The sequence below is a fragment of the Neophocaena asiaeorientalis genome, unplaced genomic scaffold, assembly GCF_003031525.2.
Source record: "Neophocaena asiaeorientalis asiaeorientalis breed wild unplaced genomic scaffold, Neophocaena_asiaeorientalis_V1.1 scaffold124, whole genome shotgun sequence".
Classification (NCBI taxonomy): Eukaryota; Metazoa; Chordata; class Mammalia; order Artiodactyla; family Phocoenidae; genus Neophocaena; species Neophocaena asiaeorientalis.
This window is the reverse complement of record NW_020174135.1, coordinates 4,089,485-4,111,873: the sequence shown is the minus strand read 5'-3', so window position 1 is coordinate 4,111,873 and position 22,389 is coordinate 4,089,485. Positions and strand designations below refer to the sequence as shown.

At 47.2% G+C, this 22,389-nt stretch overlaps 2 protein-coding genes and 1 long non-coding RNA gene across 7 annotated transcripts in view; 2 read left to right on the top strand and 1 right to left on the bottom strand.

The window, feature by feature from the left end:
• CNDP1 (carnosine dipeptidase 1) overlaps positions 1–16,698 on the top strand; it is a 32,992-nt gene extending 16,294 nt beyond the window's left edge. For 2 of the 4 annotated variants that reach the window (XM_024754830.1, XM_024754832.1), the window contains exons 6-12: positions 3,140–3,340; positions 5,739–5,823; positions 7,735–7,895; positions 9,009–9,173; positions 10,604–10,745; positions 13,632–13,779; positions 13,963–15,198. In XM_024754830.1, coding sequence (XP_024610598.1) covers positions 3,140–3,340; positions 5,739–5,823; positions 7,735–7,895; positions 9,009–9,173; positions 10,604–10,745; positions 13,632–13,779; positions 13,963–14,029 — 969 coding nt within the window. In that variant the 3' untranslated portion in view covers positions 14,030–15,198. Of the gene's footprint in view, positions 1–3,139; positions 3,341–5,738; positions 5,824–7,734; positions 7,896–9,008; positions 9,174–10,603; positions 10,746–13,631; positions 13,780–13,962; positions 15,199–16,132 lie in introns of those variants that run through there. The other 2 variants (XM_024754831.1, XM_024754833.1) reach the window with 2 other exon arrangements.
• On the bottom strand, positions 12,727–20,916 carry LOC112406135 (uncharacterized). Its single transcript, XR_003004492.1, has 3 exons — positions 20,132–20,916; positions 14,703–14,805; positions 12,727–13,736 (listed from the first exon to the last, which is right to left on the bottom strand). It is a non-coding gene; the product is annotated as an uncharacterized LOC112406135 (long non-coding RNA).
• A 262-nt stretch (positions 20,917–21,178) lies between these two features.
• ZNF407 (zinc finger protein 407) overlaps positions 21,179–22,389 on the top strand; it is a 413,038-nt gene continuing 411,827 nt past the window's right edge. The window contains exon 1 of one of the 2 annotated variants that reach the window (XM_024754886.1): positions 21,179–21,245. The gene's annotated coding sequence lies outside the window, so the exon portion shown is untranslated. Of the gene's footprint in view, positions 21,246–21,698; positions 21,747–22,389 lie in introns of those variants that run through there. The other variant, XM_024754887.1, reaches the window with a different exon arrangement.

The following is a 22,389-nucleotide window of genomic DNA, read 5'->3' as shown; positions in this document are numbered from 1 at the left end:
TTTGTTAGTAGAGATAGACATACACTTTAAGAAATAGATTAGCTGCTTTGCAAATTATCAGGATAGCAATCTCTGGGGTGTGACGTTCTGTCTGAATCCCTGAGTTTTTTCTATTCTTGTGGGAAGTGGTTTCAATCCGTCAAAGGAGGGGTTATGGTGGGGTGCAGCTTTGAGGGGAGGGCTGCTCTCTCAGACCACCAGCCAAAACTGTGTCGTTTGCTGCGCTCTTGAGGGTGGTTTCATCTCGCACCACTCGTTTCTCTTCTGGCAATGAGCATGCTTACCCTCCAAACAGGATCCAATCTAGCTGTGTGGCCATGGGTGGGAGACTTAACCTCTCTGGGCTTCAGATTCTGTTCTGTAAAAGTGAGGGTGTTGATATGGGCGCCCGGCCCTCTAACACTGGGTGGATTTGATGGTGTGAGTCCAGCCCTTTCATGCAGAAATGGCCCTGCTAGTCGGTGAGCTTGAGCCTGTGCCAGGGAGACCAGGCCCAGGGATGAGACCCAGCCTGTTCCAGTCTGGGCTCCACAGAGTATGGGCTCTGTAACCTGGGGGTGCAGAAGGAGTTTGTGGGGTCACCTTAAAAATGTGCAGCCTTGCTACCTTTCCCTCATCTTACTTGTGTGGCTGAATTGAATTAAGCACTTTGGAACACTGGGAATTTAAGAGGAAGTGGGGCCCATTTGTTGGGTTCATGGACAGAAAGGGACGTGTCGGCAGTCACAGGGCAAACCCCCGCCAACCAACCCCACCCCGTCCCCAGAGAGGTTCTGGGAGCAGCACACTCCTTCCGAGACAGGGCTGCGAGGTCGGGCTGGGATGATGTGCCTGTCTGGTGAGGACTGGGGTGGGTCCATCTCCGGGCACCATGTCCCCTTGTCCACAAGACAACTGGAGCGGCCCAGCTGTTGCCCGAGGTTCAGGTCCTTGATGCTGCTTCTCCCAAATCCTGTCCATCGAGCAGGTCCTGACGTTGCGTTTTTTCTTTCTCGGAGGGGATTTCATCAGACTCCAGGGGCTTCTCTCTCATGAGTCTGTTGTCTCCTGAGACGTAAGCAGAAGAGAGGGTTTCACTGCTCTCACCTGACTGCTTCGTCTCACTGAGGAAGACAGGCTTAGTGAGTCAGGACGCTTTTCTGCCTGGGCCCTGCTGACCACTGCAAGGTTGTCCTCTTGTTCATGGCACTCCCCTAAGTAAGCCCTTGGTTTCTCTCTCTCTCTCTCTCTCTCTGTTTTCTTTCTTCCTCCCTCCCTTCCTTCCTTCCTTTCTCTCTCTCTCTCCGTCCTTCCCTCCCTCCCCACGTCCCACCCCTCTCTCTCGTTTTCTGTCCTTCTTTCTTAAGAAGAGGAAAGCAATATTTATAAGACAGGTCCTATATAAAGGTCAAAATCTGCTTTGCTTTTTATTTGTTTGTTTTTGCGGTATGCGGGTCTCTCACTGCTGTGGCCTCTCCCATTGCGGAGCACAGGCTCCGGACGCGCTGGCTCAGCGGCCATGGCTCATGGATCCAGCCGCTCCGCGGCACGTGGGATCTTCCCAGACCGGGGCACGAACCCGTGTCCCCTGCATCAGCAGGCAGACTCTCAACCACTGCACCACCAGGGAAGCCCCTGCTTTGCTTTTTAAATTTCAACTCTGAAACGTATAATCGCAAACAAAACAAGCAATCCCCACTCTGCCCTTAGAAAAGTCAGTTAATCTCCCTGAGCCTCACTCCCCTCATGCATGATCTAGGAATGAGCATATCTGTCTCCAGGCTTGTTGCGTGGATTCAGTGAATATGGAAAGGTTCCCTGGAGCCCGCGAGTACTAGGCCCTTTATGAGCTCTGGTCTCTTCTTTGCTCGTTCCCTTCTGCCCTCTATCCCATCCCCTCTTTCTGTCTTGCTTACAGAGCACTTAAATGTACATCACCTCACTGGATCGTCTTACCAAGAGGCAGAGCAAGTATTAACAGAGAAGTGGGCTGCCGAGAGGTGAAATGGCTGGTCCCGGGTCCCTGGGTGTCAAGGGACAGAGCAGAGACCAAAGCCCAGGCTGGGCTGCCAGCCCCACGTCCTCCTCCAACACTTAATAGCTATTGACTTGTATTTTATTAATCACATTTTGCCAGAAAATTCTTAGGCTTTCCAGCTACTTCTTGGGAATTGTTTTCTAGTTAAATGTTAATAAGGAGCTTTCAAATATTAAGATTTCAGAACTTTAGCTTAACTTCCTAAGACACATAGAAATGTATTCAAGGAATGCATTGAAAAACTTGTTATCCCCAAATGCCCTTAAGCAGCTGAATGACCGAAGGTCACATTTCCTAATACATAATCCTCCATTCATCCTGCCTTTGTTAATCTGGGGCCAGGCAATCCCACTTATTAGAGCTAATGAGTGTGTTTGCGTTGCCTCGTCTGCATAGAATAACTGTTCACCCCCCCCCGCCGCCCTGCACGTGCCTTATGCTCTAGGAAAAGCCGTCGACCCCTCTTCTCCACACGGCTCTCAAAGATATGAAGTTATAAGTTATACAGATACAAAAAGATCAAAACCAAATGGGGGAAAGGCACATTGTAAAAATTTTAAAGGCGCTATTCCATGTCCTAATATTAGAGAAAAACTCAAGGTTCATTTTGCTGCAAGATCAAAGCCTTTGAATAAGTTAAAAGGCAGATTGAACTCGTAGCTGAAAGATAACAGATACTTGAAATGAAAATTATCCTGAGGCTTAAACATTAGACAACCTTTCAAAGGAAAGAGTTCTCATTTATCATGCTCAGAATTATGAGGACAGAAAAGAGATTTGTAATTGAGTAACCTTTATGGAAAAATTCCTTTTGGGGAGAAAGAGGAACGGGCTTCTCTGCAGGGGCCGAACGGAGCCCCATATGGTGGGCGCAGCCTTTTCTTTAGGGATGCCCTGCCCAGATCCTCTGTCATCAGTCTTAGGTTGATGGCTCACTGGCCATTACCTTGAATTCTCCGTCAACCTGAGTTAAAACTCCTTCGTTATAAACAGAGCTTTTGGGAATGTATATAATAATTCAGTGTGTTTAAGTTACATGCAAACAAATCCTGGATTTTAAAAGGTGAAAGGGCAAGGTGTCCACTTTTTTTGACAGCGTGGTTTGCTCCACTGTTAATTCAGGACCTGCCCGTGAACATCAAATTTGTTATCGAGGGGATGGAGGAGGCTGGTTCTCTTGCCCTGGAGGAACTTGTCCAGAAAGAGAAGGCCGGGTTCTTCTCAAGTGTAGACTACATCGTGATTTCAGACAATCTGTGGATCAGCCGGAGGACGCCCGCGCTCACGTGTGGGACGCGAGGGAACAGCTACTTCATGGTGGAGGTACTTGCCAACGGCAGCCGCCTGGAGGTGGATCCGTGCTGGGGTCCCGGCGGGGAGGACAGAGAGTAGACCCCTACCCAGGGGCATGGCCCCGGGGGATCACGGGGTCCTGGGACTGGGGGAGTTCATGAAGCACCGCAGCCATGAACGCATGTGCTGTGTACGTTTTTCTGGAGAGAAGATTCAGAGGGGTTTGTGACTCACCACGTTTTAGGAACTCCAGCTGTGAAATTTGGAGGCAGGCACGGGGGCACTGGGGTAAGGAGACTGACCGCCTGATTGGGTTCTGGGGATGCTGTGAGCGGCCGTTACCTGCCCTGCCCACCATGTCTTGGACAGAAAGAGAAGGGGTGCCAGCACTGACAAGGCCGGCACCCGAGGTCTGGCTCATCTGACGAACAGCCTTGCGCGCACCTTAACCTCTGAGCCTGTTTCCTTACCTCTGAAGTGAGCGCAGTAATCCTCCCAGGCTTGCTGTGATCACTAAAAGTGACCTCGAGTTCCGCCCTGACACGTAGTCTGCTTCCTGCTCCTTTTCTATTAATGCAGACAAGCTGTGATGGAGCCTGCAATTTAGAATCAGAAAGTCCTCCCTCATAGAGCAGCTGGAAACCGCAAAGCGGGGGTGGTGGGGGGGTGGGGGGATGGTGTATGAGAGCCAGAGGGCGGGTGCGATCCTGAGCCGGGAAGGGCTTCCGCTCTCCCGTTGGGGTCCCGGGCAGCTGCAGAAGCACGGTGGAGTCCGAGTTGTGCAGGCCGTGGAACATCTCGCTATCCTTGTCCTCTTTCTACTGCTGAGTCAGCAGGAAGTTTCTCTGCAGAGACATGCTGGAAGTAGTCTCTGTGGGGAACAGGTGGGCACGAAGAAGTGGCTGGCGGGCAGGTGAGGGTGTTTAGTCCCCTGTCCGAGCAGTGGGATATTGTTTGCAGCTGTGCTCAGGAGCCGGTGGTGGCGACACCCCAGTGGGCAGGGTTGATCCAGGGCTGTGCCCAATGGTGTGATGGAGGAGACGAAGTCAGTCAAGACGTCGCCCACGGAGAGGCTGAAGGGATGCACAGGGGCATTCAGGTTGAATGGGGAGAAAAGGACAGGAGGACAAGAGGTGGGGAGGTCTTGGATGGGTCGAGGGACTGGACGTCTTGCTGTGGCCCAGAACGGGGGAGGGCAGGCTCGTGACGAGGGGGCCAGGAGGAGGGAAGCTGTGAGCAGAGGTGGGATAAGGCGGCAAAAGATTTCAGAGGTGGGGCTCTGCGACCCCAAAGTGCTTTGTTAGCATCCCTGCCTGGTGACATACAGGTCTTAAGCTACAGTGACTAAATGGAAGATTCACCTGGCAGGGCTTTAAAGATGGCGATAGAAGCAGAGAAGGGCCAGCCGGGCAGGAAAGGTGAGAGGCAATGGGTCAAAGAGAATTAAAAAACCCAAACTCATTAGAACTTGGGAACCGATTGGACATAATGTGCCTGGGAGAAATCCAAGATCATTTTTTTTTAAGATTTTTTTTTGATGGGGGCCATTTTTAGAGTCTTTGTTGTATTTGTTACAATATTGCTTCTGTTTTATGTTTTGGTTTCTTGGCCGCAAGGCATGTGGGATCTTAGCTCCCCGACCAGGGATCGAACCTGCACCCCCTGCCCTGGAAGGCGAAGTCTTAACCACTGGACCACCAGGGAAGTCCCCAACATCATTTTAAGGGGATAGATTTATAGGACTGGCATCTCTCCTTGTTTTGGAAACGGCAAGCTAGGAGGAAGTAATTGTAGGAGAAGATGTTCCCGTCTAGACCTCCTCCAGTTCAGAAGCTGGGAGCACACCAAAGTGTTATGTACCATAAGCGACTAGAAGCTTTAGGTCTTGTGAGTAGGTCAAAGGTCAGACCTACGGAAGGAGCGCTGAGAGTCTGGCGGTTGTAAAGGAAGTCCCGTGGGCCTTGGAGCTCTGTGTGTAGAGTGATCCAAGGATTAATCTGGGGGCGAAAAGACAGAAAATAAGTCATCAGAGGAGACGTAAGTAGAATGGTCCTGCAGGAGGAAAAGAACAAGGAGAAGAAAGTTTCCTGGAGAATTTTCTGGAAGGAGGGCTGAGCACGAGATGGTGTGAAACCAAGAGCAAGGCAACTGTGCTTCACATCAGCCGTTAGGCCGAGGAGGGGCTGGTGGTCTGGGATTTGGCGCTGTTGGTGGCCAGGCTGGGGCTGAGGTCGGTTTCGGGGAATTCAGTGGGACCTGAAGACCTGGGGGGCAGACGCTCCACATCATGTGACAGAAGCACGGTGGTGACAATGTCAGCTGAGCCCTGAGCCCTGAGGGCCACCCGGGGCAGGTCTGCCGCCCGGTGAAAGGTGTCTCTGAGCAGCCATGGCGAAAAGCAACTCCCTTCCCGTTCCCTGTCTTGCAGGTGAAGTGCAGAGATCAGGATTTCCATTCAGGGACCTTTGGTGGGATCCTTAACGAACCCATGGCGGATCTGGTCGCTCTTCTTGGTAATGTCTTCTTTGGTTTCACTTTTTAAGCAGCAGGGAATCTGCTAACGTAGTTCTGTTTGACTCATTTGTCTCCCCCTTGGTTTCCAGGCCAGCCCTGAATAAGGGTGGAGCGGAGGAAGACCACGGTCTTAGCTTCCCCCTTGGCTAAACGTTTCTTAGGCTTATTACGTCCACGTTGTTTCTCTTCATGGACTGAAGCCCTTCCTCAATCCACCCCCTTTCCTTTCACTGGATGTTGTGACACATCTGGCTGTACTTGAGGATAGTGGCAGAGACCTTTCTGGAGAAGCATGCAGAGTTGGTGCCCAATCTACCCACACCTCTTGGCTTCCTTCCTGTGAGTCCGTGTGGTCCCACGTGGCTCAGCGACGCCACTGAGTTTGCTCGTTGCCCCTGCCCGTGACCTCCTCAGGTGGTGGGCCTGGTGGGTGCAGGTGGGAGTCGTGTGTGTGTGTGTGTGTGTGTTTCCAGAGAGCCAGCTTGCCCACCTGACTCACCTGGAGCTCTTGCCTACATTCGGACAGCCCATCTTCCGGGTGGATCCCAGAATTGAAGGAGGCTTCATCTCCAGGGCCTCACTTGCAGAGTTCTGGCAGGGACACTGCGTGCGTTCATAGTCACAATTTGGTTCTTTTTAAAAAAGAGGTTTCCAGGTTACATAAGCCTCAGACCTCGCAATACCTGGATCTTTCTCACCTTTCTCACCGTTAAAGAACAAAGAAAATTTGTTCTTTAATGGTAGTTGCATTATGGTTTTTACCTTATGAGCTATGGAGCATTTGGTGAAGCAGATAAACAAACCAGAAATGGTCACGTACATCCTAAGACTTCTTCCAGCAGGTCTGCTGATTAGCTGTGTCCCACAGCCAGGTGTGATGTCCCAAGGGCGACTTTATGCAAATTTTACAACGTGCCCCTTTTGGGCAAACTGCCAAAAAGCACTCCCTCTTTGGGGATCAATTAGCAAAAATCTCTCTTTTTTCCATATTGACACAGTTCTACCTTGGCCACGCCCTCCCGAATCCCCTTGGCCTCGGCAGCCTCCGACAGGGAACCACCAGCCCACGGGGCGACCTGTTGGGAGGTTGCCTCTGGGTCTTCAGTATCACCTTTATTCTAGAGCTTCCTGCTCCTTCATTGTCCAATTAAATCCATCCATCTATCTACCTATCTCTCTCTGCATCCATCCATCCATCCATCCATCCGTGTCATCAGCATCCACTTCTTTTATAGATGCTCGTTGATGATTTTTCACTCATCGCTGTCAATCCCCAAACTTTTTCACACATAACAGAGCAGTGTATCTGCTTCACCACTATGAAAGCTTTCATGGTTATGACGTGGCTCATAGACTAGACCTCAAGGCTGTTACGCTTTTGATTAAAGATGAGTATTTATTATATTATTGTGGTGTGTGTAGGGGAGAGAGGTTGAGAAGGAACGATGACTTTCAGTTTCTCAGGTTTGTACGTATATTCACATACATATATATTTAAAATATTTTTCTAATGAACACATTACTTTTTAACTCAGGATAAGATAAAACTAAAAAAGGAACCTTGTTTATGATGTAAGAGTGTAGCTGAGAACTTGCATGTAACACAGGTAAGTCACTCCAAATGTAACTGATTGCAGAGCCGTGTGTTTCCATCCCTCTGTCGACAAGGTGGACGTTAAAACGGGTCTGACGCAGGCTGAGTCTTCCTGGTGACTGGCTCCTTTCTCCCACTGTCACCTCTGGGACGTGAGCTACTGACAAGTGGCTCTGCTGTAGGGCCCAGGGCCAGTCACAGGGCCGGTCGCAGGTCCGCTGCAGCCCCAGGAGGGTCCCTGAGGCTCTGCTCCAGGGCCAGGACCCCACGCACCTGTAGCTTCCACCTGCCTTTGTCTCCTGTGTGTCTCTCATAGGCAGCCTGGTGGACTCTTCTGGTCGAATTCTGATCCCTGGAATCTATGACCACCTGGCTCCTGTTACAGAGGAGGAAAAGAGAACATACGAAGCCATCGATCTGGACCTCGAGGAGTACCGGAACAGCAGCCAGGTTAAGAAATTTCTGTTTGACACCAAGGTAGGTCACACGTTGACGGGTAACCTGAAAGCGGAACGATGAAAACCCGTATTTTCCCAGTGCCTAGTTTGCTATGTGCTGCTGTTCTGCACATCTCAGAGCTGAGAGCACCTGCTAATCAGGGGCAGGTTTCCCTTCACGAAACCTCGTGGTCCTCGTGGTCTAGATCAACTGGTCCTTTTCTTGGGGTCCGTCTGGCACCGGCCTCAGGCGCCTAACCACAGGGCAGTGATTCGCTTCACAGCCGTGCGTTTCCAAACTGGCTTATGAGACTCAACCTCACGCCAGCCCTCAGCCAGTGGGCTGAGCTTCCTATCTGTCTGTTTAAAGGTTGAGAATAGACTGAGATCATTTCAGCTCCAAGACCCCTAATTATTCATTTTTTAAAAGACAAAACCAAGAGCTTTACGGGGCTAATGTGTAAATTGCTACGTTGCTGTTTGAGTGTAGTAAGTAAACCCAGAGCCCAAAGCATTGGCTACTGGTAAATTTAGATTTTGTTCTTTTCCCTTCTACTTCTCCTCCTCCTTAAAATAACAACAACAACAAAACCCAAAACAAACAAACAAAAAAGACCCTTGCCTGCTGTGGTGTTTGGTAGCTCTGGCTGGCTCCTGGGCAGACGCTCCAGGAGAGGGAAAAATGCCGAATACAAGTGGGGAGTTTACTCTTATGAAGTATGTCTCTGGCCTCAGTCTAGCTCTCTGGTGGCCACTGGCTCAAATGTCTGTAGATTTCTTTGAAACCTTCTGGAAAATAAAATGCACTTAGCATATAAGTTATCATGGCAATGACTGGGGATAGAAATTTACAATTGAACCCCAGGTTTGGAAAGGGCCCCTGTGCCATCTATTAACTGCAAACTTCAGAGCTGGAGTGGTGAGGGGCCCTTGTCAGTGGAAGCAGCTAGGGCAGGTGAAAGCAGCAGAGGGCCTCAGGTCCTGAGGGAAAAGTCCACCTGTACTATTAGTCCAGACATATCTAAGTAAGGTGCTAATTAACTTGTTATGAATGGTGTCACAGATGTACAGAAATTGGTGATACAAGCAATATAATTCAACTGGGTTTTAACTAAACACTCCTCTATATAGTAAAATGATTATTTTACTTTAGGAGGAACTTCTGATGCACCTGTGGAGATACCCATCTCTTTCTATTCATGGGATCGAGGGCGCGTTTCATGAGCCTGGAGCCAAAACAGTCATCCCTGGCCGAGTGATAGGAAAATTTTCAATCCGTCTAGTCCCTCACATGAATATATCTGTGGTGGAGAAGCAGGTAACCAGCGTGCGTTGTTCTCCCGCCCAGTGGCAGTGCCATTTCTGAGCGCCGCACACCACAGTTTAGCGGGCAGTTCAGCTGTTTGCATTGAAGTTTTTTTTTTTTTTTTCCCAATACAAAAGGGACTGGAACAAAAGGGAATGTCAAGAAACTTATAAATTTTTGTTCGGTAAAAATCTCTTTGCTCAATTATACGCAATTATAGTAGTCAGATAAGTAACCGTTTGGAGTTGGAGTGATGGGAAATTTTTAAAAATTAAATGGTAGCTATGAAGGCAAGATTGGTTTTACACCCATATGGAGAAGCTAACTGCCTACGGCTGGGCTGAGCTGGGACATCTCAAGCTGCAGTGATCAGTTTGTCTGTGATGTCTGAAATCTACACTCTGAAAGCAGCCATTTTAATGAAAACGTTCCTTATCTGGAGGGAGTGCATGTCTCAGTTATCCACCAGTCATCAGTTTACCTCGTTTAACAGAAAGTAGACTCTGAATAAATAAGCTCAGGAAACACCTCATCCCACCCCCGTCTATCCCACTGTCCCTTTCATTGTCTTCTCAGTGCTGATTACATCTCCATCCTTCCTCGCTCCCTCCCTTTTTGTCCCTCTGTCTACAACATATAAATTCCACGAGGGCAGGACCGTCCTGGTCATGCTCACAGCTGTGACCCCAGCACCCAGAACAGTTCCTGCCACATGACAGGCGTCCATTAATATTGGTTGAAGCAAATATTGGAAGGATTTTTTTTTCTTTTTTTTTTGCCACGCCACGTGGCCTGTGGGGTCCCAGTTCCCCGACCAGGGATTGAAACTGGGCCCTTGGCAGCGAGAGCGCGGAGTCCCAACCGCTGGAGCGCCAGGGAAGTCCCTGGAAGGGCTATTTTAGAGTATGGAGTTGTTCTTGGAGGATTGCCTGAGTAGCAGCTGGAACAGAGCCAAGAAAGAGAAGGGCGCTGATGACACGGGTCCTTCACAGCTTAGCTTGGAACTGCTTCCACTTCTCAGAAATTTCCAAATGCATGGTATTCCCCATAAGAGTCATTAAGGTACTGGTAAGTCCAAAAAGAGTGGTCAGTCGTCAGATGGAGAAGTTGTACTTGTATTGTGTTTCATAGTTACCAAAATTCATAATAACCAAACGTTAACAGTCAGACACCCTGGTGAGTATAGGGAGGGTCAGAGCTGGGATTGGAGGATCTGGGGACAGAAGGGGAGTGAGAGCTCGCGTTCCTCCCACTGGCGAAGCTCCCAGTCCTGGAGCCCTGCTCACTCCACGCCATCCCTCCGGAAGAACTAAGGTAAAACCCAAATACTTGAATTTGTTGGGTTGAGATTTCATCAGTTTCTTGTTGAAAGACGACTGTACGTTCATGGTATGAGAGAATAACTTGAAATTTTCTTTTCCACCTGAAAATGTTCCTTTTAGGTGAAGCAGCATCTTGACTATATATTCTCCAAAAGAAATAGCTCCAACCAGATGACTGTATCTATGACGCTAGGACTACACCCGTGGGTTGCAAATATCAGAGATAATCAGTATCTTGCGGCAAAAAGAGCCATCAAAACAGGTTGGACTTCAGATATTTTTATATTTTTATTAAAAAAAATTTTTAACATCTTTATTGGAGTATAATTGCTTTACAGTGGTGTGTTAGTTTCTGCTGTGTAACAAAGTGAATCAGTTATACATATACATATGTTCCCATATCTCTTCCCTCTTGCGTCTCCCTCCCTCCCACCCTCCCTATCCCACCCCTCTAGGTGGTCACAAAGCACCGAGCTGATCTCCCTGTGCTATGCGGCTGCTTCCACTAGCTATCTATTTTACGTTTGGTAGTGTATATATGTCCATGCCACTCTCTCACTTCGTCCCAGCTTAACCTTACCCCTCCCCGTGTCCTCATGTCCATTCTCTACGTCTGCGTCTTTATTCCTGTCCTGCCCCTAGGTTCTTCAGCACCTGCCCCTAGGTTCTTCAGCACCAATGCCCTTCACCATTTCAGTAATTTGCTGAAGGGTACCCAGCTATTAGTGGCAAAGCCAGGGTTTAAGCTCACACCAGATTTGAATTTGGGGCAAAATGATGGACTTGAAAACCTCCAGTACTCCTGGAAATGATGACCAACATTTGAAAACATCCTTTTAAAGGCACAGCTGAACTTGCATGAAAGTAAAGGAAATCTTCTGGGGTTAACAGTGAAGGAGCTCAAATGTAGTGCAGTGAGCAAGCTGACATGGGCCACCCTGCGGGGACTTGTTCTTCCTGCTCACAAGGAGGTGTGGGTTTTAGTGGTTTCGGGTCAGCATGAAGCAGACAACGAGACCCACTACATAAAGGCCTCGCTCCAAGAGCCACGCTCACCCTGGATGGGGTGTGTGTGTGTAAACTTGGCCGTCCTTGCTTGGGTTTTCGGTGAACACAGGGTCTCCCCTGAGAGTTTTGAACCATGGACCTGTCTTGGCATGGGTTTGGGTCTTTAATTACTGTGTGTGGTCGTGTTCTTCCCAAGCCCATGATGGACTGCCTGGCTGGTGCAGACAGCCCCAAGGCAGGCCATGTGAGCTTTGCACTGAAGAAGCTTCCTGCGTATGTGCTCCTTGTATAAAATTACAGAACACACGAGAAACTCAATTCCAGCCTATCCGCTTCTAAAACCAGCGGTCTTTTTACAATGCCATTCTGCTTCTCCAGAGGTAGGGAATAGCTTTATTTGTAATTTCCTCAGCGGTGCCTGTTTTGACTTCATGTATTTCAAAGTCCTGGACAGGATACATGATTGGTGAGCAGGGACACAGGCCTGGGCTTCTGGCTGTCCGGGGAGGAGGAACAGCCAGTCTTTTCTGCGGCAGGAATGGGACACTGCCAACAGTTGCAAAGTGGGGGGCTCTCCTAAAAGCAGGGGGAGTTTTGGGGTCTCTCCAAACGTTAGGCGGGAAGACACTGGCAAGTGTTTATATAGACTATGTGCTATATTACAGCTGGGCCTTGGGCCATACCCCCAGAGATGCTGGAGCTGGAACTGGGGGTCCAGACCTCCTTGGAGCCCTCACTGTCAGGATTATCACTACAGGGACACAGACATTAACAATCACAGGACAAGTCCAAGGCCTAGAGCCGTGCTTCTCTGCATAATCATTCCTACTGTCCCAATTGTAGCAGCATTTTGCCAATTTTGGAGTGAAGAAAAGAGGAAGAAGGGTTAGGAAGATACATGTGATGCCCCTGAAGAGAGGCGTGTGGTTGAAATGTCAAGGCCTGACGTACTCTTGCAGGAAGGCATGGGAGCCTTTGGGCCTGTTTGTGTGCTGGACCAGTTCTGCTAACCAAGTCCATCGTCTTTATTCACATTCACACCTTGCTCTGCGGGTAGAGAAGGTCGGGCATGCTCTCTCTTGCAACTGTTTCATTTTTCACTCCTGCTCTGTCACCAGCAACTTGTCCTCTAGCCTAGAGGGTTTGAACTCATCTCTTTCCAGACCCTAGGATATCTGTTAAAACTATTTCCTGGGATACCTTGAAAGTTGAGCACAGACGCTGAGACATTCAGGTGACGGTTGAGTACAGCTGTTTATTTGTATATTGGTTACAAACAAAAAGCAAAGAAGTCCCACCTTCCCAATATTTAATTCATGCAGCAACCATAGAAGGGGGCATACCATCTTGTGCCGCTCCTGCCAAAAATGCACGACTTCTTCCAGTCAGGAGAAAGCATCAGACAAACCTAAACTGAGGGACATTTTACAAAACAGCTGATCAGTACTCTACAAGAGGGTCAAGTTCATGAAAGTCAGAGAGAGGCTGAGAACCTGTCACAGACTAGAAGAGACTCAGAAGCAATGACAAAATGCAGTGTGGGATTCTGGATTCAATCCTGGTATAGAAAAAGGGAAAAAGTGGTAAAATTCCAATCAGGTCTGAGTCTACTTAATAATATTATTCCAATGTTAATTTCCTATTCTTGATAATTGTACAATAGTTATATGTTAACATTAGGGAAAGTAAAGGATATATGGGAACTCTGTACTGTTTTTGCAACTTTTCTGTAAGTATAAAATTAGTTCAAAATACAAATTTAAAAATATTTTTAAAAAGTAGATAATTGTACTTCCCTGGCAGCCCAGTGGTTAAGACTCTGTACTTCCACTGCAGGGGCTTCAGGTTTGATCCCTGGCTGGGGAACTAAGATCCCGCATGGCTGCATGACCAAAATAAATAAAAGAAGTTTAAAAGTAGATAACTGTAAAGAAGGCAACCACGGTTTTCTTCTTGGCTCTGTTGATGATTTTAGAACATAAATTATGTGAAATCAAGAAGCTTACTGAACCCAAGCATCAAATTTAATGGTTAAGACAAAGAAGAAGAAAAAGACAAAGCAAACACTACATTTGAGATTACTGGGGGTAGTCTTGTCATTATTTTATTCAAATGCCTTCTTTTCGTGTGTTTCATTCAGTGTTTGGGACAGAGCCAGACATGATCCGAGATGGATCGACCATACCCATCGCCAAAATATTCCAGGGTACCATCCGGAAAAGTGTGATGATGCTCCCGCTGGGCGCTGTGGATGATGGAGAGCACTCTCAGAAAGAGAAAATCAACAGGTCAGTGAGTCCTGTAGGCGCTCACCCCTCACTGCACAAGCCTGGGTCCTCACACCGGTAACCTCCAGACAGGCTGCATACTTCAGATGCAATTTCTGTCATCAAGTCTTCCTGTTTAAACTGTAGACTACTTTCCCTCTGTCATCTGAATGGGAATAACAGTGTCTCTATTTCTCTTGTTAGGTGGAATTACATAGAGGGATCCAAATTATTTGCTGCCTTTTTCCTAGAGATGGCTAAGCTGCATTAATCATGGTAGGAACCTTCCAGCCTAGGCCTGACCTACTGACAGATCCCCTTTCACACAACCCTGGGCAGGAACAAAATCTAACTATTCAGAGGAATTTGGTCCCCAAAATAATGTTTTCCCTTGGACATCTGGACCAGTAATAAAATATTTCCAAGGCGCAGACATCGGACATGGTTTTGTGTCACCGTGCACACCTTTCTAAAGCCACAGCCACCTTCAACAACCTGACTTCCCTGAGTCCTGCTGCGGCTGCCCCAGGCCTGGACTCACGGTACCCTTCAGGATGAGGACAAGTCTCTGATGAGATTCTCCGCTTGCAATTTGATTGGTGTAATCACTGCAGTTTGCGCTCTAGGCCTCTAAGTGCTTGACACACAGTCATCCCATCCGGTGACTGTCCATCCTACATCAGCCCTGCTTTTACCACTTGTGCCCTTTATCTTATTGACAAACATGTTGGTCTCCAGCACTGCCTACTGTAATTTCCCTGTGGGCTCATTTTCAGAGGAGTTACTAAAGCCTGATACTGCATTAACCTCTTGCTTCCCCTTCATTTATTTTTCCTGCTTCTTCAAAAGTGCTGAAATGGAAATGATCAATATTCATATGCTTATATGCCATCTGGGATTCCTTGTGCGAAAATGAGTACTTTTTAGGTTCCAAGCCTCTTTACCTTTGCTGCAATTGATGCCAACTGACTGCCCCTCCTGCAGCCTCTTCTTTCTTCCTGCCCCGTCAGTGAAGGCCTCCTTGCTCTCTCTTCAACATCTGTGCACCTGTCAATGCGCCACAGCAGAATTAATCCTGATAGAATTTCTCTCACCCTGCTGGAACTGTACTCAGTGACTACATCTAATAAATTGCTCAAAGCTTTTAATAGCATCGGTTTTAGATAGAGAGCTAATCAACCCTGACATCAGTAACACATTCTAAATTTAAAGCCATCAGCTAATGCTGGGTTCATTAATCATTTTAGTTAACCATCTTGTTTGGCTTGATTGGATTTGACAGTGTAAACAAACAAAAAAATGCAATTTTTCTACAGTTGAGTATATTTAAACAAACAGATTTAATCTTTATAAATTACTTAAATCACATTAATGGAGAAGAATTTAAAGGTTTGTTAAAAATGTTTCTCATGATTCTAAATAAAAAACAAGCATAACACATTCCATTGCTTCATGGGTTCTTGAAATGTCAGTTTTAAAACTTGCTGCACCTCATCTAAAATGGCTGGACCAGAGGGCCAATAATTCGGCTTGTCCTGAACTGCGTCACAGAAATGGGACCCAGCTGACGCTTTAGCCACTTTTCCTCTGATGCTGGAGAACATTTAAATGCTGTCTGTTGAGTATGGGCAGGAATTTGATATTTTTTTGCTATTAAGCTTGGCTTGTGCTTGCCAGATTACATAGAATCTTTTGGATTTTGTAGGACCTAACTGGTGTATTTGGCAGACTTCTCAAGAACTGAATATACAAGAAGTTTATGATCCCCATTTATATTTTTAAAAGGGTGTTCATATTAGTCAATTAACAAGGCTGGTTAAAATGTATTGTAACCACTTCTGAACAATGTAACATCAGTTTGTTTTACCAAGCAGCTAAATTATAAGATTACTCATTCACTGATCTACGTTCCTGCTGAATCTCTGAGACCTGCAACGTCTGGTTAATTATTCAGCTACCACCAGGCAAGAAAGGCAGGACAAAGGCTGAGGTCACTGAGTCTAGGAGATCCCAACCTTGGAATGTCTGGGTGCAGAGCCATGGTTTTCTGCCTCTAGGGGTCACGATGAGTGTCCCTAGCTCTCCCAGGTCCATCTGGGTTTTCTACCCGGCCCCAAGCCAGGTGCCTACCTGGGTTCTGCTGTGATCTGGAGTCAGAAGGGAAGTATTTTCAGGGCAGTTACACACATACGGGTGATAGAAATCTACCCGCTTATTGGCCAGGAGGCCAGGTAAAATTTTTAAATATTCTCTATCTCCAATCTCTTTGTCTTCCATTTCCAACTCATCTCTGTACTTCAGGGGTCCAGTGAAATGCGCTGCACACAGTAGGTGCTCAATATTGCACGCTAAAATCCTCCTCTTGGTTCCACAGCTGCATTTTTGGGCTTTCCCTGGCCTGGACTTCTATCTTTATGCTCTTTGCCTCACATCGTTCCTAGTTGAAACCGTCTTGGGAGCAGCTAGCACTGGGAAAAAGCACATGAAACAAGTCATGCTGAGGTGCCATGGACTGATAACAGCGCCTGTGTATCCTCCCAGGCAGCACTTGTCTGCGCAGGGGCCACAAACCAGCAGCCGTGAGCCCCATACGGCTGCCTTGAGTGCGTTTCACGTGGCCTTCACGTTGTTCTAAGCACTTCTGAATTGGATGCCAGCATCTCAAAATCTGCAGACCTCACCCAAATGACTTCTCTTGAGCAGTCAGAAGACTGGGTAACACCATCTGCGGTTCGTGCAGGGTGACAGCCCGCTGAGCTGAGGAGCTGTGCTGAGCATCGTGCCTGGCCCATAATATGTGCTCAGTAAGTTTCTTAGACGCAGAGTAAGAAGGAAGCTCACGAATAATACAGTTGTATTTTGGCTTCTCACTTCTGATAAGTAACTCTCACTTAAAAAAACAAGACCCGGACTTCCCTGGTGGCGCAGTGGTTGAGAGTCCGCCTGCCGATGCAGGGGACACGGGTTCGTGCCCCGGTCCGGGAAGATCCCACGTGCCGCGGAGTGGCTGGGCCCGTGAGCCATGGCCGCTGGGCCTGCGCCTCCAGAGCCTGTGCTCCGCGACGGGAGGGGCCATAACAGTGAGAGGCCCGCGTACCGCAAAAAAAAAAAAACAACCAAAAAAACCACAACAAGCCCCCAAACAAATACCATTTTATGATAGGTCCAAATGATTTTTAAATACTATACTATTTTAAATATCTAGTGTTATATGTATTCAATGCCATCTAGCTATTATTTTTAAATTTTATGTTTCAATTCAAGTTTGAATACTAACTGAACATGTAGTAGATAAACAGTTAAATAATGAGTTGCGGACTTATGTAAGATGAAATAAAATATTTGTTTCAGTGGTAATGTACCTATGGTTAAATCTAGCATAATTCTATTATCTACCTGTAATACCACTGCTGTTCATGACAAGCCGCAAACTTAAACCCAGGCCTAATACCTGCACATATCATTTCTGTTCTTCCACTGACCAGCTCTTTAACATCTGCATTCTATATCGCAGGCCACTTAACTGGTAAGAAAGATAATCTCCCTCTTTACTATATCAAAACAACTTTCTTGTTTGGCAAGCAAGCTCTGGGAGGCTGAGGCTGGCTTGGGGGTGTTCTTTGTTCAGCTGTCCAAAGGCTCAATCAGTCGATGAAATAAAGCCAGAAATACAGATTTTCTGAAGCAAAGTGTTCTTTTTCTTTCCAGCATGATGTGGAAGAGAACGGATTAATGACTATAATTTCTTAACAGTTATGATAAGTAAATAAATGCTTCTGAGCTTTCTTTGACTAGGTAGATTAAAGAGAAAAAAAATTGTCACTACGTGGAAAAATTTTATTTAAAAAATTATTCTAGTGTAATTTCTTACTGAGAATGAAAAAAGATGTCAGAGAAATTATGCCTTTGACTATAATAGAAAATATGAAGTTTTACATCATCTCACCTCCCACATTGAAATTCACCAAAACAGCATGCAAAGAGAACTTAGATTTAAAATTCTAGCGTGGGTGGTTAAGTGTTCCTAGCCTACTCTCATTGTTACTGTAGGTAGGCATGTGAGTGTAGTGGCAGAAAATGTTAACTTAAAGGAAATTAGAACTTTAAATGACACTGTTAAAGTAAATGAGTCATCAAGAATGGTTAGTCACCAAAAATGACCAATGCTTCCTTTCAAATTTTAAATAATTATAGTCAAATAAAGGCAGCTATCTAAATTTTATTTAAAACCCCACTTGAAAAACTGGAAGGCAGACTTCAGGGCTCCTACAGAGTGAGGGGAAGAGGTTCAGGAAAGGACAGTCACAGAGGGGAAGCAGTGCATTCTGCACGCCCAGCCTAGGTCTCTGGATGACCTCTGAACCATGCCTGTGTGAGGCGGACGAAAGCCTCTTGGCTAAGGCTGAGGGGACTGAATGTGACTTCAGCTGCTACCATGACAGGAGAGACAAAGTTAAGGAGTAGCAGGACAGCCAGAACAACTGCCTGTTAAAACAGCAACGACAACAACCAACCTCTTCAGAAGAACAGAAGTGAATTCAGAGTCTCTACGTTATATTACTCAAATATCTAGGATACAACCAGAATTACTGGGCATTTAGGAAAAAGGGAAACATGACTCACAAGAGAAAAGAGCAAATTAATGAAGATTAACCCCAAGATGATTCATACGCTGGAATTAGCAGACAAATATGTCAAAGCAGCTATTATAACTTTGCTCAAAGACACAGTGGAAAATATGCCTTTAGTAAATGAACCAATAGGGAATCTCAGCAGAGAAACAGAAATGGTAAGACAGAACAAAATAGAAATTTTAGAACTAAAAGATACAATATCTGAATTAAGAACAAAAAAAATCACTAGCTGCTTTTAACAGATGATTGGAGATGACAGAAGAAAGAATCAGAATAGATCAATAAAAATCCAATCTGAAAGTCTGAGAGAAAAAGAATGAAACCAAAACAAAAAAGGACAGAGCCTCAGTGAGTTATGTATAATATCAAGAGGTGTAATATATATTTAATTGAAATTCAAAAGAAAAAGAGAGAATGGTGAAAAGTAACAGTATTTGGCGAAATAATGGTCCCAAATTTTCCAAACTTGGTGAAATACATAAATTTACAGGTGTTCAAAGTTCAGAAAACCCCAAATAGTATAAATATGAAGAAAATCATGCCTAGGTACATCACAATCAGATTGCTGAAAGCCAAAAATACAGAGAAAATTTTGCAAGTAGCCTGAGAAAAATGACAAATTACATACAGGGAAACATAAAAGGGAGAAAAACATCTGAATGACCTCTGCTCATCAGGAAAAAATGGAGGCCAGAAGTAATGGAAAGACATCATCTTTGGCAAACATGTCTTAAAGAAGCTCCAAAGGAGCTTTATTATATATATATATACATATATATAACATATATATAAAGGATATATATATAAATTTTCTAATAAGACACAGAAAAACAAATTTTTCCTATATTCTTGGATTCTCTTGAGCATTGCATGACACGTAGGTGCTTAATAAACCACAGCTATCACCGCTGTTAGTATTATCTAATGGAACAGTCTTTTAAATGTTTTAATGAGAGTAACAGTATTGGACACTATTACTGTGGCTTAGAAATTTTAGAGCCTCTTCTATTAACAGAATGACGAAAGACCAGAACTTTACCCTAAATGACTAATTTTATACACGAGGAAGTCAGGTTGACTTCCTTAAGGTCACTGTATGATGCAAAGGTCCTGTCTCAGTAAAATACTGCATGATGGGGAACTGAAAAATAAACTCAGAAGAAAAATAAACTCGCTGCTCAAAGAAGGAAGACACAATGTTAACTCAGGTCCCAGGGTAAGAAAGGTAGCAAGGTCAATCTCCTACAAATCAACAGAATGCCTCTTCAGCATGGAAAACAGTGCTAGCTACTCTTAAGTGTTGAGAAATTCATCACCTTCTCATCCAAGACTAACACTCTTGAACTAGCTATTCATTAAAAGATGCAAGGTGGACTGGAAAAGGCTGACTCTGGAGTTTGAAAAGTGAGTTCCACCTTTACTAGCTGTGTGATCTTGGAACAGTTATTTAACTCTTCTAAATTACAACTTCCTGTTGTGGGTGACGGACATGAGAATTCATGTGGATTACAGTCAAAATTCGACCAGATAATGTCTATGAAAAGTACTCTGTAAACCAGTATTTAAAACGTTATTATCACCTGAATATTCTGACTTAAATAGCGTTGAGCTGGAACTGGCCTTGAGAGATGGGTTTGGTTTAGAAAGCCTACCATCATTATTACAGGGCCATCCTTTAAAAACTCCGTTTACCTAAAATTTTACAAATCCAATTATTTAAGAGCTCTCCCTATACCTACAAGATAAAGTCAAAACTGCTGAGCAAGCGGTGTCTCAAGCTGATCGCAAGTGGGATGTCGCCGCTCATCTCTATATAGGTGTCCGTCAGAGCACTTTGCAAGCCGCGGTCTTCCTTCCTGGATCTGGAGTTTCCGGGGAAGGGCTGTAAGCTTCAGGTCCGCGGATGCTCCCGCAAGAGCGGCAGGCGGCGGCGGGGACGACCACGCTTCGGTCGTGCCTTACTTTCTTCCTAACAATTCTTGCGCTGCGTCGCTACCGTTAATAAAAACGGTCCGGCGGGGGCTTTTTAAACACCTAGAGCGTTTTCGGCTTTTATTGCCAAACTGGCCGGCCACCACACTCGGTGCTCTGCCTCCCCTTTAGTATCGGAACTCGGCTCGTGGCTCCCTGCGGCCCGTGACTCCGAGGATCCTTTCTTGGAGTCGACAGATTGTCCTCAACATCTAGGGTTGCGCACGCGCCTGGCCCAGCAGAGAAACCGTGTCCCCGTAGACGGGCGCCTAGAAGAGCCGGGCACCGTTCGGGGCCCGGAAGGCCCAGGGCAGCGGCCGCTCGCCCCGCGCTGCCCTCTGCGCTCACGCGCCGCACTCGGGGGTCCTCTACGGCGGGCGGGCGGGGGACGGGGTGGGATGAGGAGGCATGGGACACGGAAGGGGCGGAATGTCCAGAGGAATCCGCTTGGGGACTCTCCCCAAACCCCACTTGGCCCGCCAGCTCAGACACTTCCAGCCGGACGCATCTCCCCTTCTTTAGATTGACTTCTTCGACTTTCCGTTTTCCTCTCTTGCGGAGGGGCGGGACTTCCGGTCCCATTTCCTAGCAACTTCCGGCGAGACCTGACAGACAAAAAAAAAAAAAACAAGAGGCACATAGGTGTCCCGGCCAGTCGGGACAGAAAAAGGGAACTCGATGTGGGTTTTACTAATCCAGTTCCAGGATCCTGGTTTTTGGTCATGGTGTCCGGCGCGCAGTCCACGAAGGAGTCGGCCTGAAGACCGCCGGAAGTCGCTCAGCGGAGAGACAGGAAGTCCCGCCCCTTCCTCCCAGAGGGAAGACGGTGAGCCGGAGGAGTCAGTCAGAGGGGCGAGCAGGAGCGATTCCGTCGGCAAACAGGTAATTTTTTTGCCCGGGCTCCACGCCGCCAGCCGCTGCTCGCCCCCAGGCCCGACTCACACGGGCCTGGCTGTCAGGGCGGAGGCGCCGATTCTGCGCGCCCCTGCCCGCGGTCGGGCGCTTCTCACCGCCGGGCTTCCCCCGAGTGAAACGCACACGAGCTGCGGCGTGTCGGTTTCCTCCGGCTGCCCGCCCCCTCCCGGTCTCCCGGAGCCGCGCCGCTGCCACCAGCGTCGGCTTCCGTTTAGGACGCCGGCCGGGCAGCGGTCTGGAGCGCTGGTGCCCGAGAGCGGCACGACTGGAAGGGAGGGTCCTAGCCGCTCGGGTTCAGCCGCTCTGCCCTGGACGGAGACCCCAGGCTGCCGCACACCACTTTTTGCAGCAGCGGGTACCCCTCTTCCCAGCTAGCGGGCACGTCCTGTGTGTGCTTGTCCGTTTTCTGGGGACCAGTCTGGTGGAGGCGGGTGGCAGGAGCGGCTGACCCCTGTCGGCTGCGTCGAGGTGGGAATAGCTTGTTTATTTTAAAGGGGGAATTCTGGAGTGGGATATCTTGGCAGGGTTGGCATCCAGGGACACACGAGTAGGATTTATTTTATAGGTAACCATAACCCTAATGGTGACTGAAGTATAACGTTACAGCTCGTGCCCGTGGAACTAATTACAGTGTGCACCTGTTCTGCGGCGAGGTGTTAGTCCAGCTGGAACACCGTGCAGGGAAGGACGCTGATTGTCTATTGACTAGAACATCATTAGGAGAGCTCATTTGATATATACGCTGTATACTTTATTTAGCACAGCAGTTTGTAGAGCAGGAATTAACCCCTTTCCGCCAACTGAGACCCAGATTAAATAACTTGACCAAAGTTAGCGTCCGGATTCAAATCTCAAATGTTTGTTATTCATTCTTCAAGTTTGCTACATGTGAAATTACTAACTCCTAGTGTCACGTCTGGAAAACACTAAGGCGGGGACTTCCCTGGTGGTCCAGTGGGTAAGACTCTGTGCTCCCAATGCAGGGGACCCCGGGTTCGATCCGTGGTCTGGGAACTAGATACCGCATGCATGCCGCAACTAAGAAGCTGGCAAGCTGCACCTAAGAAGCCGGCATGCTGCAACGAATGATCCCTAGTGCTGCAACGAAGAA